Raw genomic sequence first — 19,768 nt, forward strand, 5'->3', positions numbered from 1 at the left:
CACAGTGTACCAATACAGGTGAAATCAGTTAGACAGACACGATGGCGTAGCAGAAAAATACAGATTTTTAGAAATGACTAATGTTACGTTCCCCACTACTACAACAACAAAAAATACAGTAATTTAAAATACTGTAGAATTTCATGAATTCCTATAGAGAACTGCTCCTACTGGGGAGAGCCAATCTGTCAGACTGTTGGCTTCAATGCCTCGCAAAGGCCAATACATAGCATCAGCAACCCAGGGTTTATAGACATCATTGTGTTGAAAGCACTGTGTGTGTGTGTGTGTGTGTGTGTGTCCCTAACCTTGCCAACAGACAGAGCTGTAAATGGATCACTGGTTTACCAATCAGGGCCTTGGTGGTCTCGGCAACAGTAAAAAGGGGTAATATGTAATGAAACAAGTTGTTCTATTGGAACCATCAGGCGACACCCTAAAAACTTCTTTAGGGACGTCCCCGGAAGAATCTGCAAACTAGACAAAACCCTCCATGGTGCAATGACAGACTGCCCTATGTTTTAAACGTCTTAGGACACAGGAATGTTATTGTAACATTGCAATAAAATGTGTCTAGAAAATGTCTCTCCTTTTAGGAGAAAATGGCAACCATATTCGGTTTATGTTTGGTATGATGATGTTGGAATACTCTCCTAACCCTCACCAAAACATGCTGAATAGGTTCTCAGAAGGTTTTTGCTAATATAGATTGAATGTTCCCTTAACTAACGGAAAACTGAATACTCAAACATTTAGGGTAACATTACCCATAAACGGTCTCCGCCCCTAGAATTGTTAGCCGAGATAGCAGTGAAGCTCGGCAAAGAGATCCTTGATGAAAATCTGCTCCACAGCGCTCAGACTGGGGTTCACAATACAGTTCTCACCATTTCTCTTATTTACTGAAGAGTGACTGGAGCATAAACCATGTTCATACCCTGACACTATCAGTAAGACTTCCTTTTCAAGTGTTGGGGCATGTTTTTTTTAAGCGTTATATTTTCTTGCCAACATCTATACAATTTAGCAATGTTACATTTTCAAACAAAAACACCAAAAGACAACAGAATGATTGTGCTGGTGTTTTTTCAGATTACGATACCACAATGAAAGAGTATTGAGACTGCCCCAGATAAATTCTATGGAATCTGCTTGTCAGTCATACCTTAATGAAGGAGGAGAGTCTTTTGGCTGTGATTCCCTCGATATTGGTTAGATCCTCCAGCTGGAATAAAGAGTGATATTGGCATTAGAACCAGAATGAATGAAACTCAACTTAAAATTGTATGTACAGAGCATTTGGAAACCATGTAGACCCCTTGACTTTCTCCAAATTGTTACATTACTGCCTTAATCTAACATTTTCCTCATTTGCTCACATCGTATATAGACTTGTTTATACTGTATTATTGACTGTATGTTTGTTTTACTCCATGTGTAACGCTGTGTTGTTGTATGTGTCGAACTGCTTTGCTTTATCTTGGCCAGGTTGCAATTGTAAATGAGAACTTGTTCTCAACTTGCCTACCTGGTTAAATAAAGGTGGAATCAATAAATAAAAATAAAAATGAACAACAGAAATCTTATTTAAATAAAAATAAAACCCTTAGCTATGACACTCGAAATTGAGCTCAGGTGCACCCGATTTCCATTGATCATCCTTGAGAGGATTATACAACTTAGAAGTCCACCTGTGATAAATTCAATTGATTGGACATGATTTGGAAAGGCACACACCTGTCTATATAAGGCCCCACAGTCGACAGTGCATGTCAGAGCAAAAACCAAGACATGAGGTCAAATGAATTGTCCGTAGAGCTCCGAGAGGGGATTGTGTTGAGGCACAGATCTGGGGAAAGGTACCAAAAAATGTCTGCAGCATTGAAGGTCCAAGAACACAGTGGCCTCCATTCTTAAAAATGGTTTGAAACCACCAAGAATCTTCCTAGAGCTGGCCTCTTGGCCAAACTGACCAATCAGGGGGAGAAGGGCTTTGGTCAGTGAGGTTACCAAGAACCCGATGCTCACTGACAGAGCTCCTTTGTGGAGATGGGAGAACCTTACAGGACAACCATCTCTGCGGCACGCCACCAAATCAGGCCTTTATGGTAGACTGGCCAGACGGAAGCAACTCCTCAGTAAGAGGCACATGAGTTTGCCAAAAGGCACCTAAAGGACTCTGCCCACGAGAAACAAGATTCTCTGGTCTGATGAAACCAAGATTAAACTCTTTGGCCTGAATGTCAAGAGTCACGTCTGAAGGAAACCTGGCACCATCCCAACGGTGAAACATGGTGGCAGCATCATGCTGTGGGGATGTTTTTCAGCAGCTGGGAGAGCAGTCAGGATCGAGGGAAAGAAGAATGTACTTTGATCCAATGAGATTCTTGATGAAAATTTGCTCCACGGCGCTCAGGACCTCCGACTGGGGCGAAGGTTTACCCTCCAACAGGACAATGACCCTAAGCACATAGCCAAGACAACGCAGGAGTGGCTTCGGGACAAGTCTCTGAACGTCCTTGAGTGGCCCAGCCAGAGCCAGGACTTGAACCCATTCTAACATCTCTGGAGAGACCTGAAAATGGCTGTGTTGCGACGCTCCCCATCCAACTTGACAGAGCTTGAGAGAATCTGCAGAGAATAACACTCGAGGCTGTAAATCGCTGCCAAAGGTGCTTCAACAAAGTACAGAGTAAAGGGTCTGAATACTTATGTAAATGTGATAGTTACAGATTTTTCATTAATACTAATGTTTTAACTTAGGAAGAGTTCAGAAATCAATATATTTTGGTGGAATAACCCTGATTTTCAATCACAGCTTTCATGCGTCTTGGCATGCTCTCCACCAGTCTTTAACATTGATGTTGGGTGACTATGCCACACCTGGCGCAAAAACTCAAGCAGCTCGGCTTTGTTTGATCGCTTGTGACCATCAATCTTCCTCTTGATCACATTCCAGAGGTTTTCAATGGGGTTCAGGTCTGGAGATTGGGCTGGCCATGACAGGGTCTTGATCTGGTTGTCCTCCATCCACACCTTGATTGACCTGGCTGTGTGGCATGGAGTATTGTCCTGCTGGAAGAAACAATCCTTCGAGTTGTCAAAGCAGAAGGAAGCAAATTTTCTTCCAGGACAACCTTGTTTGTTGCTTGATTCATGCGTCCTTCACAAAATAAAAATCTGCCCGATTCCAGCCTTACTGAAGCACCCCCAGATCACCACCGACTGTCCACCAAATTTCACAGTGGGTGCAAGAGAACCATCAAGCGCCATGATGACTGACTCTCGAGGAGCGCCACAGGAAAGGAAGACCCAGAATTATCTCTGCTGCAAGAGTATAAGATCAGAGTTACCAGCCTCAAATTGCAACCCAAATAAATGCTTCATGGTTATAGTAACAGACATATCGCAACATCAACTGTTCAAAGGAGACTGTGTGAATGAGGCCTTCATGGTTGAATTGCTGCAAGGAAACCAATAAGAAGAGACTTGCTTGGGCCAAGAAATACAAGCAATGGACATTAGACCGGTGGAAATCTGTCCTTTTGGTCTGATGAGTCGAAATTTGACATGTTTGGTTCCTCATGCGCTGTCTTTGACGCAGAGTAGGTGAACGGATCTCCGCATGTGTGGTTACCACCGTGAAGCATGAAGGAAGATGATGGTGTGGGGGAGCTTTGCTGGTGACATAAGGCACCCTTAACCAGCATGGCTAGCACAGCATTCTGCAGCAATACGCCATCCCATCTGGTTTGCGCTTCATTGGACTATCCTTTGATTTTCAACAGGACAATGACCCAAAACACATCTTCAGGCTGTGTAACCTATTTGACCAAGAAGGAGAGTAATGGAGTGATGCATCAGATGACCTGGCTCCACAATCACCCGACCTAAACCCATTTGAGATGGTTTGGGATGAGTGAAGGAAAAGCAGCCAACAAGTGCTCAGCATATGTGGGAACTCCTTCAAGCCTGTTGGAAAAGCATTCCAGGTGAAGCTGGTTGAGAGAATGCCAAGTGTGCGCAACGCTGTCATGAAGGTAAAGGGTGGCTACTTTGAAGAATCCCAAATATATTTTGATTTGTTTAACAGCTTTTTGGTTACTACATAATTCTGTGTTTAATTATTATTTTTTTCACCTTTATTGAAGTGTTTTAGGGAGCCTTTGACAGTGATGAGGGGTGGCTATTTGACCACGGACCCATTACGGACACAGGCAATGAGGCAGTGATCGCTGAGATCCTGGTTGAAGACAGCAGTGGCATATTTAGAGGGCAGGTTGGTCAGGATGATATGAGGGTGCCCGTGTTTACGGATTTAGGGTTGTACCTGGTAGGTTCCATGATCAATTGTGTGAGATTGAGGGCATCTAGCTTAGATTGTTGAACAGTTAAGCAAATCCCAGTTCAGGTCACCTAACAGTACAAACTCTGAGGATAAATGGGGGGCAATTAATTCACATATGGTGTCCAGGGCACAGCTGGGGGCTGAGGGGGTCTATAACAAGCGACAACAGTGAGACGTATTTCTGGAAAGGTGGATTTTTAAAAGTAGAAGCTCGAACTGTTTGGGCACAGACCTGGATAGCATGACAGAACTCTGCAGGCTAACGCCACCCCCTTTGGAAGTTCTATCTTGGCAGAAAATGTTGTAGTTGTGGATGGAAATGTCAGAATTTTTGGTGGCCTTCCTAAGCTTTGATTCAGACACAGCTAGGATATCAGGGTTGACGGAGTGTGCTAAAGCATTGAATAAACCAAACTTAGGGAGGAGGCTTATAATGTTAACATGCATGAGACCATCATAGTTTTAATGTCTCACCTATTATTCTACAAATGTATTAAAATAAAGAAAAACCCTGAAATGAGTAGGTGTCCATACTTTTGACTACACACACACACACACACAGAGTACTACACACAGAGTGCATTTGGAAAGTATTCAGCCAACTTGACTTTTTCAACTCGGCAATTTTATTAAATATAGCTATGATGCACTTTATATGTTAATAAATTAACATGAAAAAAAAACGGGCATATTATTACCAATGACTTATCAACAGCTGTAACAAGTTGTCCAGTGTAGGAAATCCTCACTGGTAACCAAGTTAATAGAAAGACCCATTACCAAAATGCTAACAAAATAGTAGCGAAAGGACATAGACGCTGTTAGCTAAATGCTAACGAGCAAAGACAGACAAATCCAGCACAAAGTTATAAAAGCATAGCTAGTAGCTACCAAATGGTATTTTCTGTGAGTGTGGATATTTACAAACAAAAGTAAACAAGAGAAATTGTGCAAATGAACTAAGTTGTAATGCATGCTTTTCTGAAGGAAGAGCAGCATGTGTACACGGAGCAGAGGGGGACAAGAACAGAGGAGAAAAAAAGCTAATACGAAGCACAGGATAAAAGATGGCAACAGCACAGATAACTAAATCAGAGGTATTTGACTTCTGGCAGAAAGCCATTCTAAGATATGATGGAAAAATGTTTGTAGTGAATTGCATACAAGTGTAACTTCACCTCATGTGCGCAGCACACAGAGACTCACCAGTAGATATAAAACGCAATAGACTCACCAGCTCCCGCTTTCTCCCGTTGTGCTATTTACAATCAAACACGTGACTCGCACAACTATTCTGGGGAACTATGTATGGTATGCTTCATAATGTTAAATTATGTGACAGATGAAATAAAATAATCTGCTTTATCGCCTAAGGGATTGCACAAGTTGACTGCAGGTATTAACTTAATAGGATCTACAAATATTCAAATTTATTGAAAAACTTAAAAGAAATAGTTTGACGGTCATGAAAAACTATTCCGTAGTTTTTTCCAAATACCCCGGTACACGATATACTGCCCAAGCCTAGTTGACAGTAACCAAAGGATAATCAAAAACCTGTGTGTACACCCAAAAGATGATACAATGCTTATCTAGGGGCAACACAACATTGTAAATCAGGTAAAACAAACAGCTTGTGACAGCAAGTAAGCACGACATTCTCAAAACCCCTTTGGTTGCCGTCTGTCATTTTATGTTCCATTACACTTAAACATATATAAAACCTAGGACTCACATACCATGCAATGCCCCTTATAACTATTGTCTAGCCTGGTTCCTCTCTAGGTTTCTTCCTAGGTTTTGGCCTTTCTAGGGAGTTTTTCCTAGCCACCGTGCTTCTACACCTGCATTGCTTGCTGTTTGGGGTTTTAGGCTGGGTTTCTGTGTAGCACTTTGAGATATCAGCTGATGTACGAAGGGCTATGTAAATAAATTTGATTCGATTTGATCTGTTTGAACCATCTGTGATGCTGTGCTGCCACTGGTATTTGATGTTCTTACTTTTTACAGTGTAACCGGGTGGCATGAAAGGATGGCGCTTCAAATAAAATGCCTCGTTATCATTCTGATGAAGGCTTAGATGACAAGATGGCTGAAACATTGGTCTCAAAGTATTTGTTTTACTTCAAGAGCAAAAGCACCGTCCGTTTCCCCCCACTATCAACATAACATTTTTTTTTTAAAGAAATGGGCTAGCTGTAAACGCTGAAACTTAATATGGGCCCAAACAACACAGACCTGAGTGAAGGAGCCTTGAATCTCCCTCCAGCCCAGAATGAGCTTGGCCTTCTTGTCCCCAATCTGCTGCAGGCCCTTCAGGTCTTTGAGGGACCCGGAGTTGAGCACCTGCAGGATCTTGTGTCGGGACTGGTCCAGCACTGACTTGTCCAAATGAGACTCCCAGCCGGTGTCCTTCACATTCTCTTTTCCCTCTTGGACCTGAGAGCGAGAGAAGGTGGACGGCAGAAACAGACATACATCAGAATGTTTTACATTTTTGCCTGCATACTACAGTGCACACCAACACGGGACAAAGGGTTCAGAACAGCTGTTTAACATTGCATGTTATGTGGATTTGTTCCAATAGCCACACTAGAATTACCACTTAGCATCAATCAATGTATTGGGTGTGCATGCTAAGTGGTAGGTTAGTGGGGTTATTGTAATGAAACCAGTTTAATTTTACATCGTCAAACAACAATGCCGTTGCTGACCTCACTCTGCTCCAGATTCTTCTGTTTCTTCATGAGGCAGACAGTTGGCCTTTTGACCACCGGACACTGCTGGAGAGGTTGTAGCTGGGACACTTAGGGAAAAAGAGATGTCACACACACACACAACATAGATTCCTTTCAATACTACATACAGGAAAAGCATAGACCCTGGCTATTTACAGAGCAACAAATTAGACCAAGGTGCTGAAGTCGCTACAGATTGTATTAGTCATCATTATTTGATTGTTTTGGGCAGATTAATAGGCAGCCTGCATGGTCATATCAAGTTCCAGATCTAAATCAATAGCCGTACTGTTTTACAAGACATTGCGTAAAACAATGTCAAATGTTGACAATTAAAGGGATAGTTCAGATTTTTTTTAGGATTGGGTGAAATGTGTCTTGAGTTGTCGACATACCAGTAGTGAAGGCATCCACAAAAATAATCTCTACAAAACTTTGAAGTTACTTTGAGGCGATATTTTGGCATGAAATGTAGACAGCGCATTTTTAAAACCAGTTTTTTAAAATGGGGATGCTAACCATTAGCCAATGGTGCCTGGAGTAAATAATGCATTATGGGATATTATCACTATGGGCATAAAAAGATTAAGGTCAAATGAATTTAAGCCAATCATAAATATAATATATAAAACATACCTTTAAAATTGGCAGGGTCATGTTCATTAGGCACTAAAACAGAAGAAAACTGACTAAAATAGGGAGGGACTACCTGAAATTAATGAGATGCTATTTCTCAGGTTCCGTTGAGAAACATTTTAAGCAGTTTTCCATTGCGTGCCCTTATGAACACGACCCAGATGTGTTATAGGAGGTTCCTGGAGTAAACACTCTGGATTAGTGGGTGGGTGGGCTCACTGACCTTGTAGGGGCGACACAACAGCCTGCTGTTTTTTGGGTTTGGCTGCCGCGGACTGTTTTCTGTGTAGTGGGGGTAGATACGTCCTGAAGAGGGGCGAGTCTCCCGATGACCCATTGTCCGAGCTGTTGCGAGTGGCACCATTTCCTGTCACTTTGAGCACTTTGGCTTTGCTCTCAAACTCCCTTTGCTTCTCTTTCAACTCCTGCACAGACAGCAATTCATCAGAAGAGTTTTGTAGCCATAGAGTTACAAATGAGAACCAATAGAACCTCTATGATTGTGGGACAATGCACATTAAATCAACATTTCTGTAAATGTGCCAGATTTAGTCCAGCCAGCTAATCTTCCTATTTACTCTTTAAAGGTGATTCAGTATTTAGAATTAGGGATGAGCATTTGAAATTATTTCACCATTTGAATATCATGACACTTTTGGACGTGGCTTTTGACCATTCCTTTGGATTCCTCATGTCTAACTATTGTTTAAAAAAAGTTTGGTCCAAAACAGATAGTTTTGGTAGTATATTTATTATATTTATTGAATATTATAAGAATTTGAAGCATTTGAGGTAGATATGTACATGAAGGCAGGGTAGTGACTAGGCATCAGGATAGATAATACTAAGAGTAAAATAAAGAACAGAGTAGCAGCAGCATATGATGCATGTAAAAGTGTGAGTGTTTGTGTTGTGTCAGTATGTGGGTTGTGTGTCAATGTAGTGTGTGTATATTGTGTCACCCCCTCTCCAAAAATTTGCCTCTGGCAGGCGTTTCAGGTCACTCACGACCAAAATCTCCTGCCACCTGAAAAAAAAAAAGTTTCTTCCCGGGGCTATGGCCTTCACCAACTCCGTAGCACTCACTCCGTAGCACTCACGTCCGTCATCATGAAGTGCTTTGCGAGACTAGTCAAGGATCATATCAACTCCACCCTACCCGTCACCCTAGACCAACGTCAATTTGCAAACCACCCCTTACCACCCCAGAGACAATGCAATCGCCATCACACTGCCCTATCCCATCTGGACAAGAGAAATACCTATGTAAGAATGCTGTTCATTGACTACAGCTCAACATGCAACACCAAAGTACCCTCCAAACTCATCATTAAGCTTGAGACCCCGGGTCTCGGCCCTGCCCTGTGCAACTGGGTCCTGGACTTCCTGACGGGCCACCACAAGGTGGTGAGGGTAGGAAACAACACCACTTCACCACCACAAGGTGCTGAGGGCCCTTGGAGTGTGGTGTCAGGAAAATAACCTCACTCAACTTCAACAAAACAAAGGAGATGATCGTGGACTTCAGGAAACAGCAGAGGGAGCACCCCCCTATCCACATCAGCGGGACAGTAGTGGGGAAGGTGGAAAGTTTTAAGTTCCTCGGTGTACATATCACTAACAAACTGAAATGGTCCACGCACAGACAGTGTGATGAAGGTGCAACAGCGACTCTTCAACCGCAGGAGGTTGAAAAAAATGTGGCTTGTCAGCAAAAACCCTCACTAACTTCTACAGGTACACAATTGAGAGCATCCTGTCGGGCAGTATCACTGCCTGGTATGGCAACTGCACCGCCGATAGCCACTCTCCAGAAGCTTCATTCTAAAATAGCCCATAACAACAAAGCAAAAACACTGAAACTTTAGCAAATATACACACACTACCGTTCTAAAGTTTGTCACTTAGAAATGTCCTTGTGTTTGAAAGAAAAGCATAAAATAACATCAAATTGATCAAAAATACAGTGTAGACAGTATTAATGTTGTAAATAACTATTGCAGCTGAATATCTATTGTATATCTACTTAGGCGTACAGAGGCTCATTATCAGCAACCATCACTCCTGTGTTCCAATGGCACGTTGTGTTAGCTAATCCAAGTTTATCATTTTAAAAGTCTAATTGATCCTTAGAAAACCCTTTTGCAATTATGTTAGCAAAGCTGAAAACTGTTGTCCTGATTAAAGAAGCAATAAAACGGGCCTTCTTTAGACTAGTTGAGTATCTGTGGCATCAGCATGTGGGTTTGATTACAAGCTTACATGGCCAGAAACAAAGACCTTTCTGCTGCAACTCGTCAGTCTATTCTTGTTCTGAGAAATGAAGGCTATTCCATGCGAAAAATTGCCAAGAAACTGAAGATCTCATACAACACTGTGTACCGATAATGGGCCTCTGTATGCCTATGTAGATATTCCTCAGCTGTTTCCAGCTACAATAGTCATTTAAAATGCCTCCACTGTATTTCTGATAAATTTTATGTTATTTTAATGGACAAATTTTTTTAGTTTTTCTTTCAAAAACAAGGACATTTCTAAGTGACCCCAAACTTTGGATTGGTAGTGTATATAAATACAACTGATATCACATTTACTTTAGTATTCAGACCCTTTACTCAGTACTTTGTTGAAGCCCCTTTGGCAGTGATTACAGCCTTGATTCTTCTTGGGTATGACGCTACAAGCTGGGCACACCTGTAATTGGGCAGTATCTCCCATTCTTCTCTGCAGATCCTGTCAGCTCTATCAGGTGGATGGGAGCATCGATGCACAGCTATTTTCAGGTCTCTGCAGAGATGTTCGATCTGGTTCAAGTCCGGGCTCTGGCTGGGCCACTCAAGGACATTCTGAGACTTGTCCAGAAGCCACTCCTACGTTGGCTTGGCTGTGGGCTTACGGTCATTGTCCTGTTGGAAGGTGAATCTTTGCCCCAGTCTGAGGGCCTGAGTGCTCTGGAGCAGGTTTTCATCAAGGATCTCTGCTCCGTTCATCTTTCCCTCGATCCTGACTCGTCTCCCAGTCCGTGCCATTGAAAAACATCCATACAGCATGATGCTGCCACCACCACTATGCTTCAACGTAGGGATGGTGCCATGTTTCCTCCAGATGTGACGCTTGGCATTCAGGCCAAAGAGTTCAATCTTGGTTTCATCAGACCAGAGAATCTTATTTCCCATAGTCAAGAGTCCTTTACATGCCTTTTGTCAAACTCCAAGCGGGCTGTCATGTGCCTCTTACTGAGGAGTGCCTTCAGTCTGGCCACTCTACCATAAAGGACTGACTAGTGAGGTACTGCAGAGAAAGTTGTCCTTCTGGAAGGTTCTCCGATCTCAACAGAGGAACTCCGGAGCTCTGTCAGTGACCATCGGATTCTTGATCACCTCCCAGACCAAGGCCATCCTACCCCGATTGCTCAGTTTGGCCAGTGGTCTGCTCTAGGAAGAGTCTTGGTGGTTCAAAACTTCTTCCATTTAAGAACGATGGAGGCCACTGTGTTCTTCGGGACCTTCAATGCTGCAGAAATGTTGCTGTACCTTTCCCCAGATCTGTGCCTTGACACAATCCTGTCTCAGAGTTCTACGGACAATTCCTTCGACCTCGTGGTTCGGTTTTTGCTCTGACATGCAATGTCAACCGTGGGGACGATATAGACAGGTGTGTGTCTTTCCAAATCATGTCCAATCAATTAAATTTACCACAGGTTGACTCCAAGCAAGTAGAAACATCAAGGATGATCAATGGAAACCGGATGTACCGGGGCTCAATTTCGAGTCTCATAGCAAAGGATCTGAATACTTAAGGTATTTTATTTTTTTTATAAATCAGCAAAAACCTGTTTTCGCTTTGTCATTATGGGGTATTGTGTATAGATTGATTAAATATTTTTCCTCAATTTTAGAATAAGGCTGTAACGTAACAAAATGTGGAAAAAGTCAAGGGTTCCGAATGCACTGTATACCAACAGCATAATAACTGGTTATAAAGTGGTGGAATTGTCCTTTAATGATAAGGTGTGCAAGGTAGTTGGTTTATCCACAAGCCTTTTTCTAATGGCAAATTAATGAAACCGTAAACACATTGGTTAGCTAGCACACTGAACAACTAAATTCTACTGTTTTATTGACCTGTTAATTGTTTACTCCCCTGTGTAACTCTGTGTAGCCTACCTGGTTAAATAAAGGTGAAATAAAAAAATAAAAAATAAAAAAAATGTTTCCAGCTATTATGTGTCTAAACTTAAAAACACTTCCTCGAGTTGAACTGATTTTCAGCTGATGTTTTTTGTTCAAGAAGAAAAAAGTAGACTAATGATTCTGATAAATACGCTCTTGGCCTTATTCCAAAACTGCAGCATGCGGTTGGAACACATACAATGGGGTCCGAAATTATTGACACACTTGAGAAAGAGCAAAAATAATTCAAATACATAGCTATAGTATGCTCCAAAAATTTAGGAAATATTATTTTATACTAAAACGATTGCTCAGAAAAAGAGATTTTGTTTAACAAGAACCTTTTTCCCCCTAAAAAAGGCAGGTGTCAATTTTTTGACACCCCTATTTTCAATACCTCACTTTGTGAGGATAATGGCACGGGGCCTTAAAAAAATAAAAATGTATTTAGAGAACATATTGGGAAGGATCTTGGATCCTTCCTTCTTACAGAAGAATCCTTCCACATCCTTGATATCCTTCGTCTGCGCTTATGGACTACCCTCTTCAATTCAACCACAGCTTTTTAATGGATTTCAAGTTCGGAGACAGATGGCACATGTTAATTTTTGTGGCCAATTAATTAATTTTGATGTGTGCTTGGGGTTATTCAGGCAGCTACAAAGCAGATTCCATCTGCCCCACTGTTCAGTTTACCTGCACCGGGCCATCAGCAACTTAAAGTCAACCCCTGCATGCTATGTCCTTGTATGTAACAATGTCACACAGATAATTTAACACGGACAAAGCTTTTTCATTGTTAAAATAGGCATACCCCCCCCAGAGTGAACACTCACACAAGTGACCTAATACTAACGTCCGTCCAGATATTCAAATAACCGCACCCGTCGCTAGCGAGAATGCGAATATTCAGTATCTCATGACAGTTCTGTCTTATTAACTAGGAAATCAGCTTGTACACTATTCTGAGTGTGCGTGTACACTCTGTGATTAAGGGTACATGCTCTTTACCTGGATCTCTCTGTGCATGTTGAGTCTTTCCTTTGCTGGGGTGCCCATCAACAGCTTCTCCAGAGCCATCAGCCGGTTCAATACAGATGGGTCTGTGGGGCTGAGAAAGAGACGAGAGAGAGCGAGAGATAAGCAGGGGAAAGGGACAAAGAGAAATGTGACTACGCTCAGATAGGAGGGAGCTTCCAAAGTTGCTCAGCAAGGAGACAAAAAAGAGAGAGCCCATGCCTAGTAGTAGAATGAACTGTTATGAGTACAGTAATACACAGAAGGCATAGAAAAGACAGATTTGTCACTTTCTATAAGGGTCGCCAACAGGCACAGCAGTCAGTGGTGTTTGTTACAGGGAGAGAATTCCTTTCAGCACTAGCTACCAAATCCTGACCTACTGCACTGAGGCCAAAACCTGTTAAGATGCAGTCAGAGAGAGGATATATAGATAGATTTACAGTCATATAGAAAGTACACCACCTGGAAAATGTATTTTTATTATTATTATTATTATTAATTCTTTTTTAAATTATTTAAAAAAAACATTTCGACACATGGATAGTTGAGCTAAATTCCAACCACATTCATTGATAAAAGGTGACCCAATTTAACAAATCACAAAATAAACCAAAATGCAATTTCCTTATGCGGATAAAGTTAGTACACCCCTACCTTTACCATCATATAAAATGGCTAAAATATGAAATCAGGTGCATCAAAATGTGGAAATGATTAGAAAATCAGATTAAGTTTAGAGGGTCCAGTCTTCCATAAAGACCAGAAACGTGGTCTGGTTTGGTCTTACCACACACCCATATGGTCAACATCATGCCAAGACCAAAATACCTATCCGAGGCCCTCAGAATAAAGATTGATGCCCATGAGTCTGGGATGGGTGAAAAATCAATTTCCAAGCAGTTCGAAGTACATCATTCCACTGTCTGATCATCTACAACCGGAGAAAACTCCAGACCACTGGCAATCTACCTAGGACAGGTCGTCCCGCCAAATTCTGCCCAAGAGCTGACCGAAAGATGATCATTGAAGTCTCTAAGAACCCCAGGGTAACATCAAGGGATCTACAAACCTCTCTTGCCACTAATCAATGTCAAAGCAAATGAGTCAACTGTCAGAAAGAGACTGCACATACTTGGACTACAAGGGAGGCCAGGAAGAAGTCTCTGCTCTCAAAAAATAATATCAAGACACGACTGACATTTGCCAGACAACACCTAGGTTAAGAGCAAAACTACTGGAACAATGTACTCTGGACAGATGAGTCAAAAGGTGGAGTTGTTTGGCCTCAAAATGCCAGATGACATGTTTGGCGAGAAAACGAAACGTGGCCTTTTGAAGAGAAGAACATCATACTAACCGTAAAGCGTGGAGGCGATGGCATTACGGTTTGGGGATGCTTTGCTGCCTCAGTGATTGCAAGTTGGCTAGGCCCTGAGTCAACCATGAATCCCATATTGTACAATTGAGGAGAAATGTGAGGCCATCTGTCAAAAAGCTGAAGCCTGAAGCTGAACCAAAACATGGCTCATGCAACAACAGGACAATGATCCAAAACACAAACAAAGCTACAACAGAATGGCTCAAAAAGAAGAAATGGTGGGTTAAAGCCCAGATTTCCATCCCGTCAATGCTGTTGGGTGGAGGGGGGGCTTGAAGTGGGCCGTGCATGCAAAAAAGCCCACAGACATGACACATTTGAAGCAGTACTGTAGAGAAGAGCAGGCAAAGATTCCTCCCAGGAGATGTGAGAGACTAATAGACAGTTACAAGAAACAGCTACATTAAGTTATTTCATCCAACGGGGCTACACCAGCTATCGAAGCTAGGGGCGTACTTATTTTGTCCGCATTTCTGTAGATTGGTCATGAATAAATTGCAAAGTATAATCTTTCAGTGTCCATTTGTTAAATTAGGTTACCTTTATCTGTCAGTAGTGTTGAAGTGAAGATTACATATCCATCTGTCCAAATATGTACCAAAAAAAAGACTACTTTCCAAGGGGGTACTTACTCACAGTCACTACCATGAGAGATTAGTTAGTCAGGTGGAAAAGTATATTTATATGCACACTAACAATTCAATATTAAACTGATTATGGCAGTAGGTAGATTATGCAATAGTCCTGTAAAAACCGTACTGTGCTCATCTTAAATCAACGTAAGGTCAAAATTGACGTAAGCATACGGCGATGAAAATACCTGGTTTTCTAAGATATCTTTCGAATTATTAGGACATGTAAACATCTTAAATCGGCATTCCAGCAGTGTATTTGATCTGCGCATGTGTGCTAGCACCAGCAGAGCGAATCTCTTTAGCGCGAGGGAAGTGTGTTCAGAAACAACTGAATGTATGCGTCTTGAGTAATTTTTACATACAAATGACAAGTTAAGAATTCAAAATCAAATATGCTTCCCAAAAATAACATGTTTGCTATGGTAGAACATTTATTTTAATTGACAATTTTCTGTATTTATCAGACTGCCATCAGGTTGCCTGATTTCAGATGTGTCCATGTAAACAGGGTAATCATTCATCTTGCAAAGCATGCAAATGTTTTAATCGAACAACTATGGCAAATCTGACTATGCACATAATCATATTATTGTGTGTATGTAACTGCACTCAGTTTGACATATTCCAACATAATAAAGTCAACCTTCTTTCAACTAGCCATTTCAACATCGTTATGTTAATAAATGTTTAAATACAATAAATAATATTATATACACGCACACGCAGTAGCCATACATAAAGAAATGCATGTCGGTGTCGTAGCATGCCACTGGCACATCTCTACAGTTCAAGTCAAAAGTTTGGACACACCTACTCATTCCAGGGTTTTTCTTTATTTTGTTACTATTTTCTACATTGTAGAATAATAAAACCATGAAATAACACATGGAATCTTGTCATCAAAAAAAAGTAAAACAAAATGTTATATTTGAATATTCGTCAAATTAACCAACCTTTCTTTAATTTTTTTACCCCTTTTTCCTCCCCAATTTCGTGGTATCCAATTGTTTTAGTAGCTACTATCTTGTCTCATCGCTACAACTCCCGTACGGGCTCGGGAGAGACGAAGGTTGAAAGTCAAGCGTCCTCCGATACACAACCCAACCAAGCCGCACTGCTTAACACAGCGCGCATCCAACCTGGAAGCTAGCCGCACCAATGTGTCGGAAGAAACACCGTGCACCTGGCAACCTTGGTTAGTGCGCACTGCGCCCAGCCCGCCACAGGAGTCGCTGGTGCGCGATGAGACAAGGATATCCCTACCGGCCAAGCCCACCCTAACCCGGACAACGCTAGGCCAATTGTGCGTCGCCCCACCGACCTCCCGGTCGCGGCCGGTTACGACAGAGCCTGGGCGCGAACCCAGGGTCTCTGGTGGAACAGCTGGCGCTGCAGTACAGTGCCCTTAACCACTGCGCCACCCGGGAGGCAAATTAGCCAACCTTTGACAGCTTTGCACACTCTTGGCATTCTCTCAACCAGCTTCATGAGGTAGTCACCTGGAATGCATTTCAATCAACAGGTGTGCCTTGCTAAAAGTTCATTTGTGGAATTTCTTTCCTTAATGGTTTGAGACAATTGTGTTGTGACAAGGTAGGGGTGGTATAAAAGAGATAGCCCTATTTGGTAAAAAGAACAAGTCCATATTATGGCAAGAACAGCTCAAATAAGCTAAGAGAAACGACAGTCCATTTTTAAAAACATTTAACCTTTATTTAACTAGGCAAGTCAGTTAAGAACAAATTCTTATTTACAACGACGGCCTAGGAACAGTGGGTAAATTGCCTGTTCAGGGGCAGAACAACAGATTTGTACCTTGTCAGCTCAACCTTCCGGTTACTAGTCTAACACTCTAACCACTGCCGCCCCATTACTTTAAGACATGAATGTCTGGAAAATGTGAAGAACTTAGAAAGTTTCTTCAAGTGCAGTCACAAAAACCATCAAGCGCTATGATGAAACTGGTTGTCATGAGGACCGCCACAGGAAAATTAAGACCTAGAATTACCCCCGCTGCAGAGGATAAGTTCATTAGAATTATCTGCACCTCAGATTGCACCGAAATAAATGCTTCACACAGTTCAAGAAACAAGACATCTCAACAACTGTTCAAAGGAGACCGTGTGAATGAGATCGTCATGGTCGAATTGCTGCAAAGAAACCACTACTCAAGGACACCAATAATGGGCCAAGAAAGACAAGCAATGGACATTAGACCAGTGAAAATCTGTCCTGATGTGAAAATTTTAGATTTTTGGTTCCTCCCGCTGTGTCTTTGTGAGACGTGGAGTAGGTGAATGGATGATCTCTGCATGTGTGGTTCCCACCTTTTATTTATTTTACCTTTATTTAACTAGGCAAGTCAGTTAAGAACAATTTTTTTTATTTTCAATGACGGCCTAGGAACAGTTGCTTAACTGCCTGTTCAGGGGCAGAACGACAGATTTGTACCTTGTCAGCTTGGGGATTTGAACTTGCAACCTTCCGGTTACTAGTCCAACGCTCTAACCACTAGGCTACCCTGCCGCCCCACCTTGAAGCATGGAGGTGGGGGTGTGATGGTGCTTTGCTGGTGACACGGTCTGTGATTCATTTTAAATTCAAGGCACACTTAACCAGCATGGCTACCAAAACATTCTGCAGCAATACGCCACCCCAACTAGTTTGCACTTAGCATGACTATCATTTGTTTGTCAACAGTACAATAACCCAACACACCTCCTGGCTGTGTAAGGGCTATTTGACCAAGGAGAGTGGAGTGCTGCATCAGATGACCTGGCCTCCACAATCACCTGACCTTAACCCAAATGAGATGGTTTGGGATGAGTTGGACCGCAGAGTAAAGAAAAAGCAGCCAACAAGTGCTCAGCATGTGGGAATTCAAGTCAAGACTGTTGGAAAAGCATTCCTCATTAAGCTGGTTGAGAGAATACCAAGAGTGTGCAAAGCTGTCATCAAGGCAAAGGGTGGCTACTTTGAACAAATCTGAAATATATTTTGATTTAACACTTTTTTTGTTTTTCTACAATGTAGAAAATAGTACAAATAAAGAAAAACCCTGGAATGAGCAGATGTGTCAACTTTTGACTGGTACTGTATGTATGTATGTATGTATGTATGTATGTATGTATGTATGTATGTATGTATGTATGTATGTATGTATGTATGTATGTATGTATGTATGACACATTGATTAAACACTGGAATGACTTAAATTAAAGGCAAAGGAACATAACGATTACATATTAGGTATGGTGAACTGGGTCAGGTGTGTAAATTAAGGATGCACTGATGTGGACATTGAGCCAATATTGATCATTCCTTGGCCATAATGACTAACACTGACAACATGTTTTTCTGTAATTCTCGGCTAATACGGAAATGAAGACTAATTGATTGTGAAACCCTATTTGCACAGTTATGGTTGGTATAGTTTGTTGCTATAGTTCATTTTTTTAAATGTAGGGAATATATAGATTGTGTTGAATAGGGAAGGGCCTCCAACCTGTGTAGCTGTGCTGGGGGTGTAGGATCCTCCTGGCCGGTCTTCTTCACGTCTTTTAGCTTCTTTTTCTGGGGCTCACCGGACCGCCCAGCCTCCTGCTCCTCCCTGGACCTCTTCACTGCAGCACAGGGGGGAGGGGGACATCAATGATATTATATATCAAAATTAATGTTGCAAAATCCTGGAGCCTCATAAATAACCACTACGTAAATTTGTCATCAAGACTGGGCATGCAAAAAAATTGAGTTAAATGTTTTCCGTTTTAAAAATCAGACCCGTTGTAAAAACTTACGAGATTATAACTCGCCCATAAATTAAACTTTTATAGTGACGACAATGCCCTTATTTGCTGTATATTTTGGACCTACTGGAATTAGACCGAGTCAGTATCTAAAGGAAATAGTGAACTTGGAACTTAGGAGCACGTAAAACGTCAGCCATCCCCTCCGGCGCCATTCTACCAATGTCTTTGGGAGGCGTTTCTGAAAGACCAACAATTGCAAATTGTTGTGGACTTGTAAACAGACCATTTGAACACAATAATGGTTTGCATTACATTTTTATGGAACCTAAATATGCTGCACTGCCCGCGAATTCTGAAAGTGTCTATACACTGAGTATACTACAGTATACTACAGTAGACCTACTTACAGTGACAGCCGACACTTCAATGCAAAATAAACTGTTCACCTTTTAAATTTTACTGTGTGTTATAAACCACGCTGCCTGTCAAGATGAATATAGAAAAAACTAGAAATACTAATAGCCTATCTAATAGGCCCAATTAAATGATATGTGGAAGGTAAAATGTTATATGGCTACTTCGGAAATATAAACTCAACCATCTCAACGTAACCAGAAATGGTGAGGAATTTATTCTGTAATGGATCTGATATACATTGGCAAGAAAAAGTATGTGAACCCTTTGGAATTACCTGGCTTTCTGCATAAATTGGTCATAACATTTGATCTGATCTTCATCTAAGTCCCAACAATAGACAAACACAAAAATCTAATAACAAACAAACCTTATGTTTTCATTGAACACACTGTGTAAACATTCACAGTGCAGGGTGGAAAAAGTATGTGAACCCCTGGATTTAATAACTGGTTGACCCTCCTTTGGCAGCAATAACCTCAACCAAACGTTTTCTGTAGTTGCTGATCAGACCTGCACAATGGTCAGGAGGAATTTTGGACCATTCCTCTTTACAAAACTGTTTCCGTTCAGCAATATTCATGGAATGTCTGTGAACTGCTCGAGGTCATGTTACAGCATCTCAATCGGGTTGAGGTCAGGACCCTGACTGGGCCAACCCAGAAGGCACATTTTCTT

The 19,768-nt window shown here is 41.6% G+C and overlaps 1 protein-coding gene across 1 annotated transcript in view; it reads right to left on the bottom strand.

Moving 5' to 3' along the window:
- kif22 (kinesin family member 22) overlaps positions 1-19,768 on the bottom strand; it is a 38,989-nt gene that overhangs the window by 1,548 nt on the left and 17,673 nt on the right. The window contains exons 7-12 of the mRNA XM_024387124.2: positions 18,433-18,550; positions 12,906-13,005; positions 7,946-8,147; positions 7,063-7,154; positions 6,587-6,787; positions 1,166-1,225 (exon numbers count right to left, since the gene is read on the bottom strand). Of these exons, the coding sequence (XP_024242892.1) occupies positions 1,166-1,225; positions 6,587-6,787; positions 7,063-7,154; positions 7,946-8,147; positions 12,906-13,005; positions 18,433-18,550 (773 nt within the window). The remainder of the gene's footprint in view (positions 1-1,165; positions 1,226-6,586; positions 6,788-7,062; positions 7,155-7,945; positions 8,148-12,905; positions 13,006-18,432; positions 18,551-19,768) is intronic.

Source organism: Oncorhynchus tshawytscha, linkage group LG24, assembly GCF_018296145.1.
Source record: "Oncorhynchus tshawytscha isolate Ot180627B linkage group LG24, Otsh_v2.0, whole genome shotgun sequence".
NCBI classification, from domain to species: Eukaryota; Metazoa; Chordata; class Actinopteri; order Salmoniformes; family Salmonidae; genus Oncorhynchus; species Oncorhynchus tshawytscha.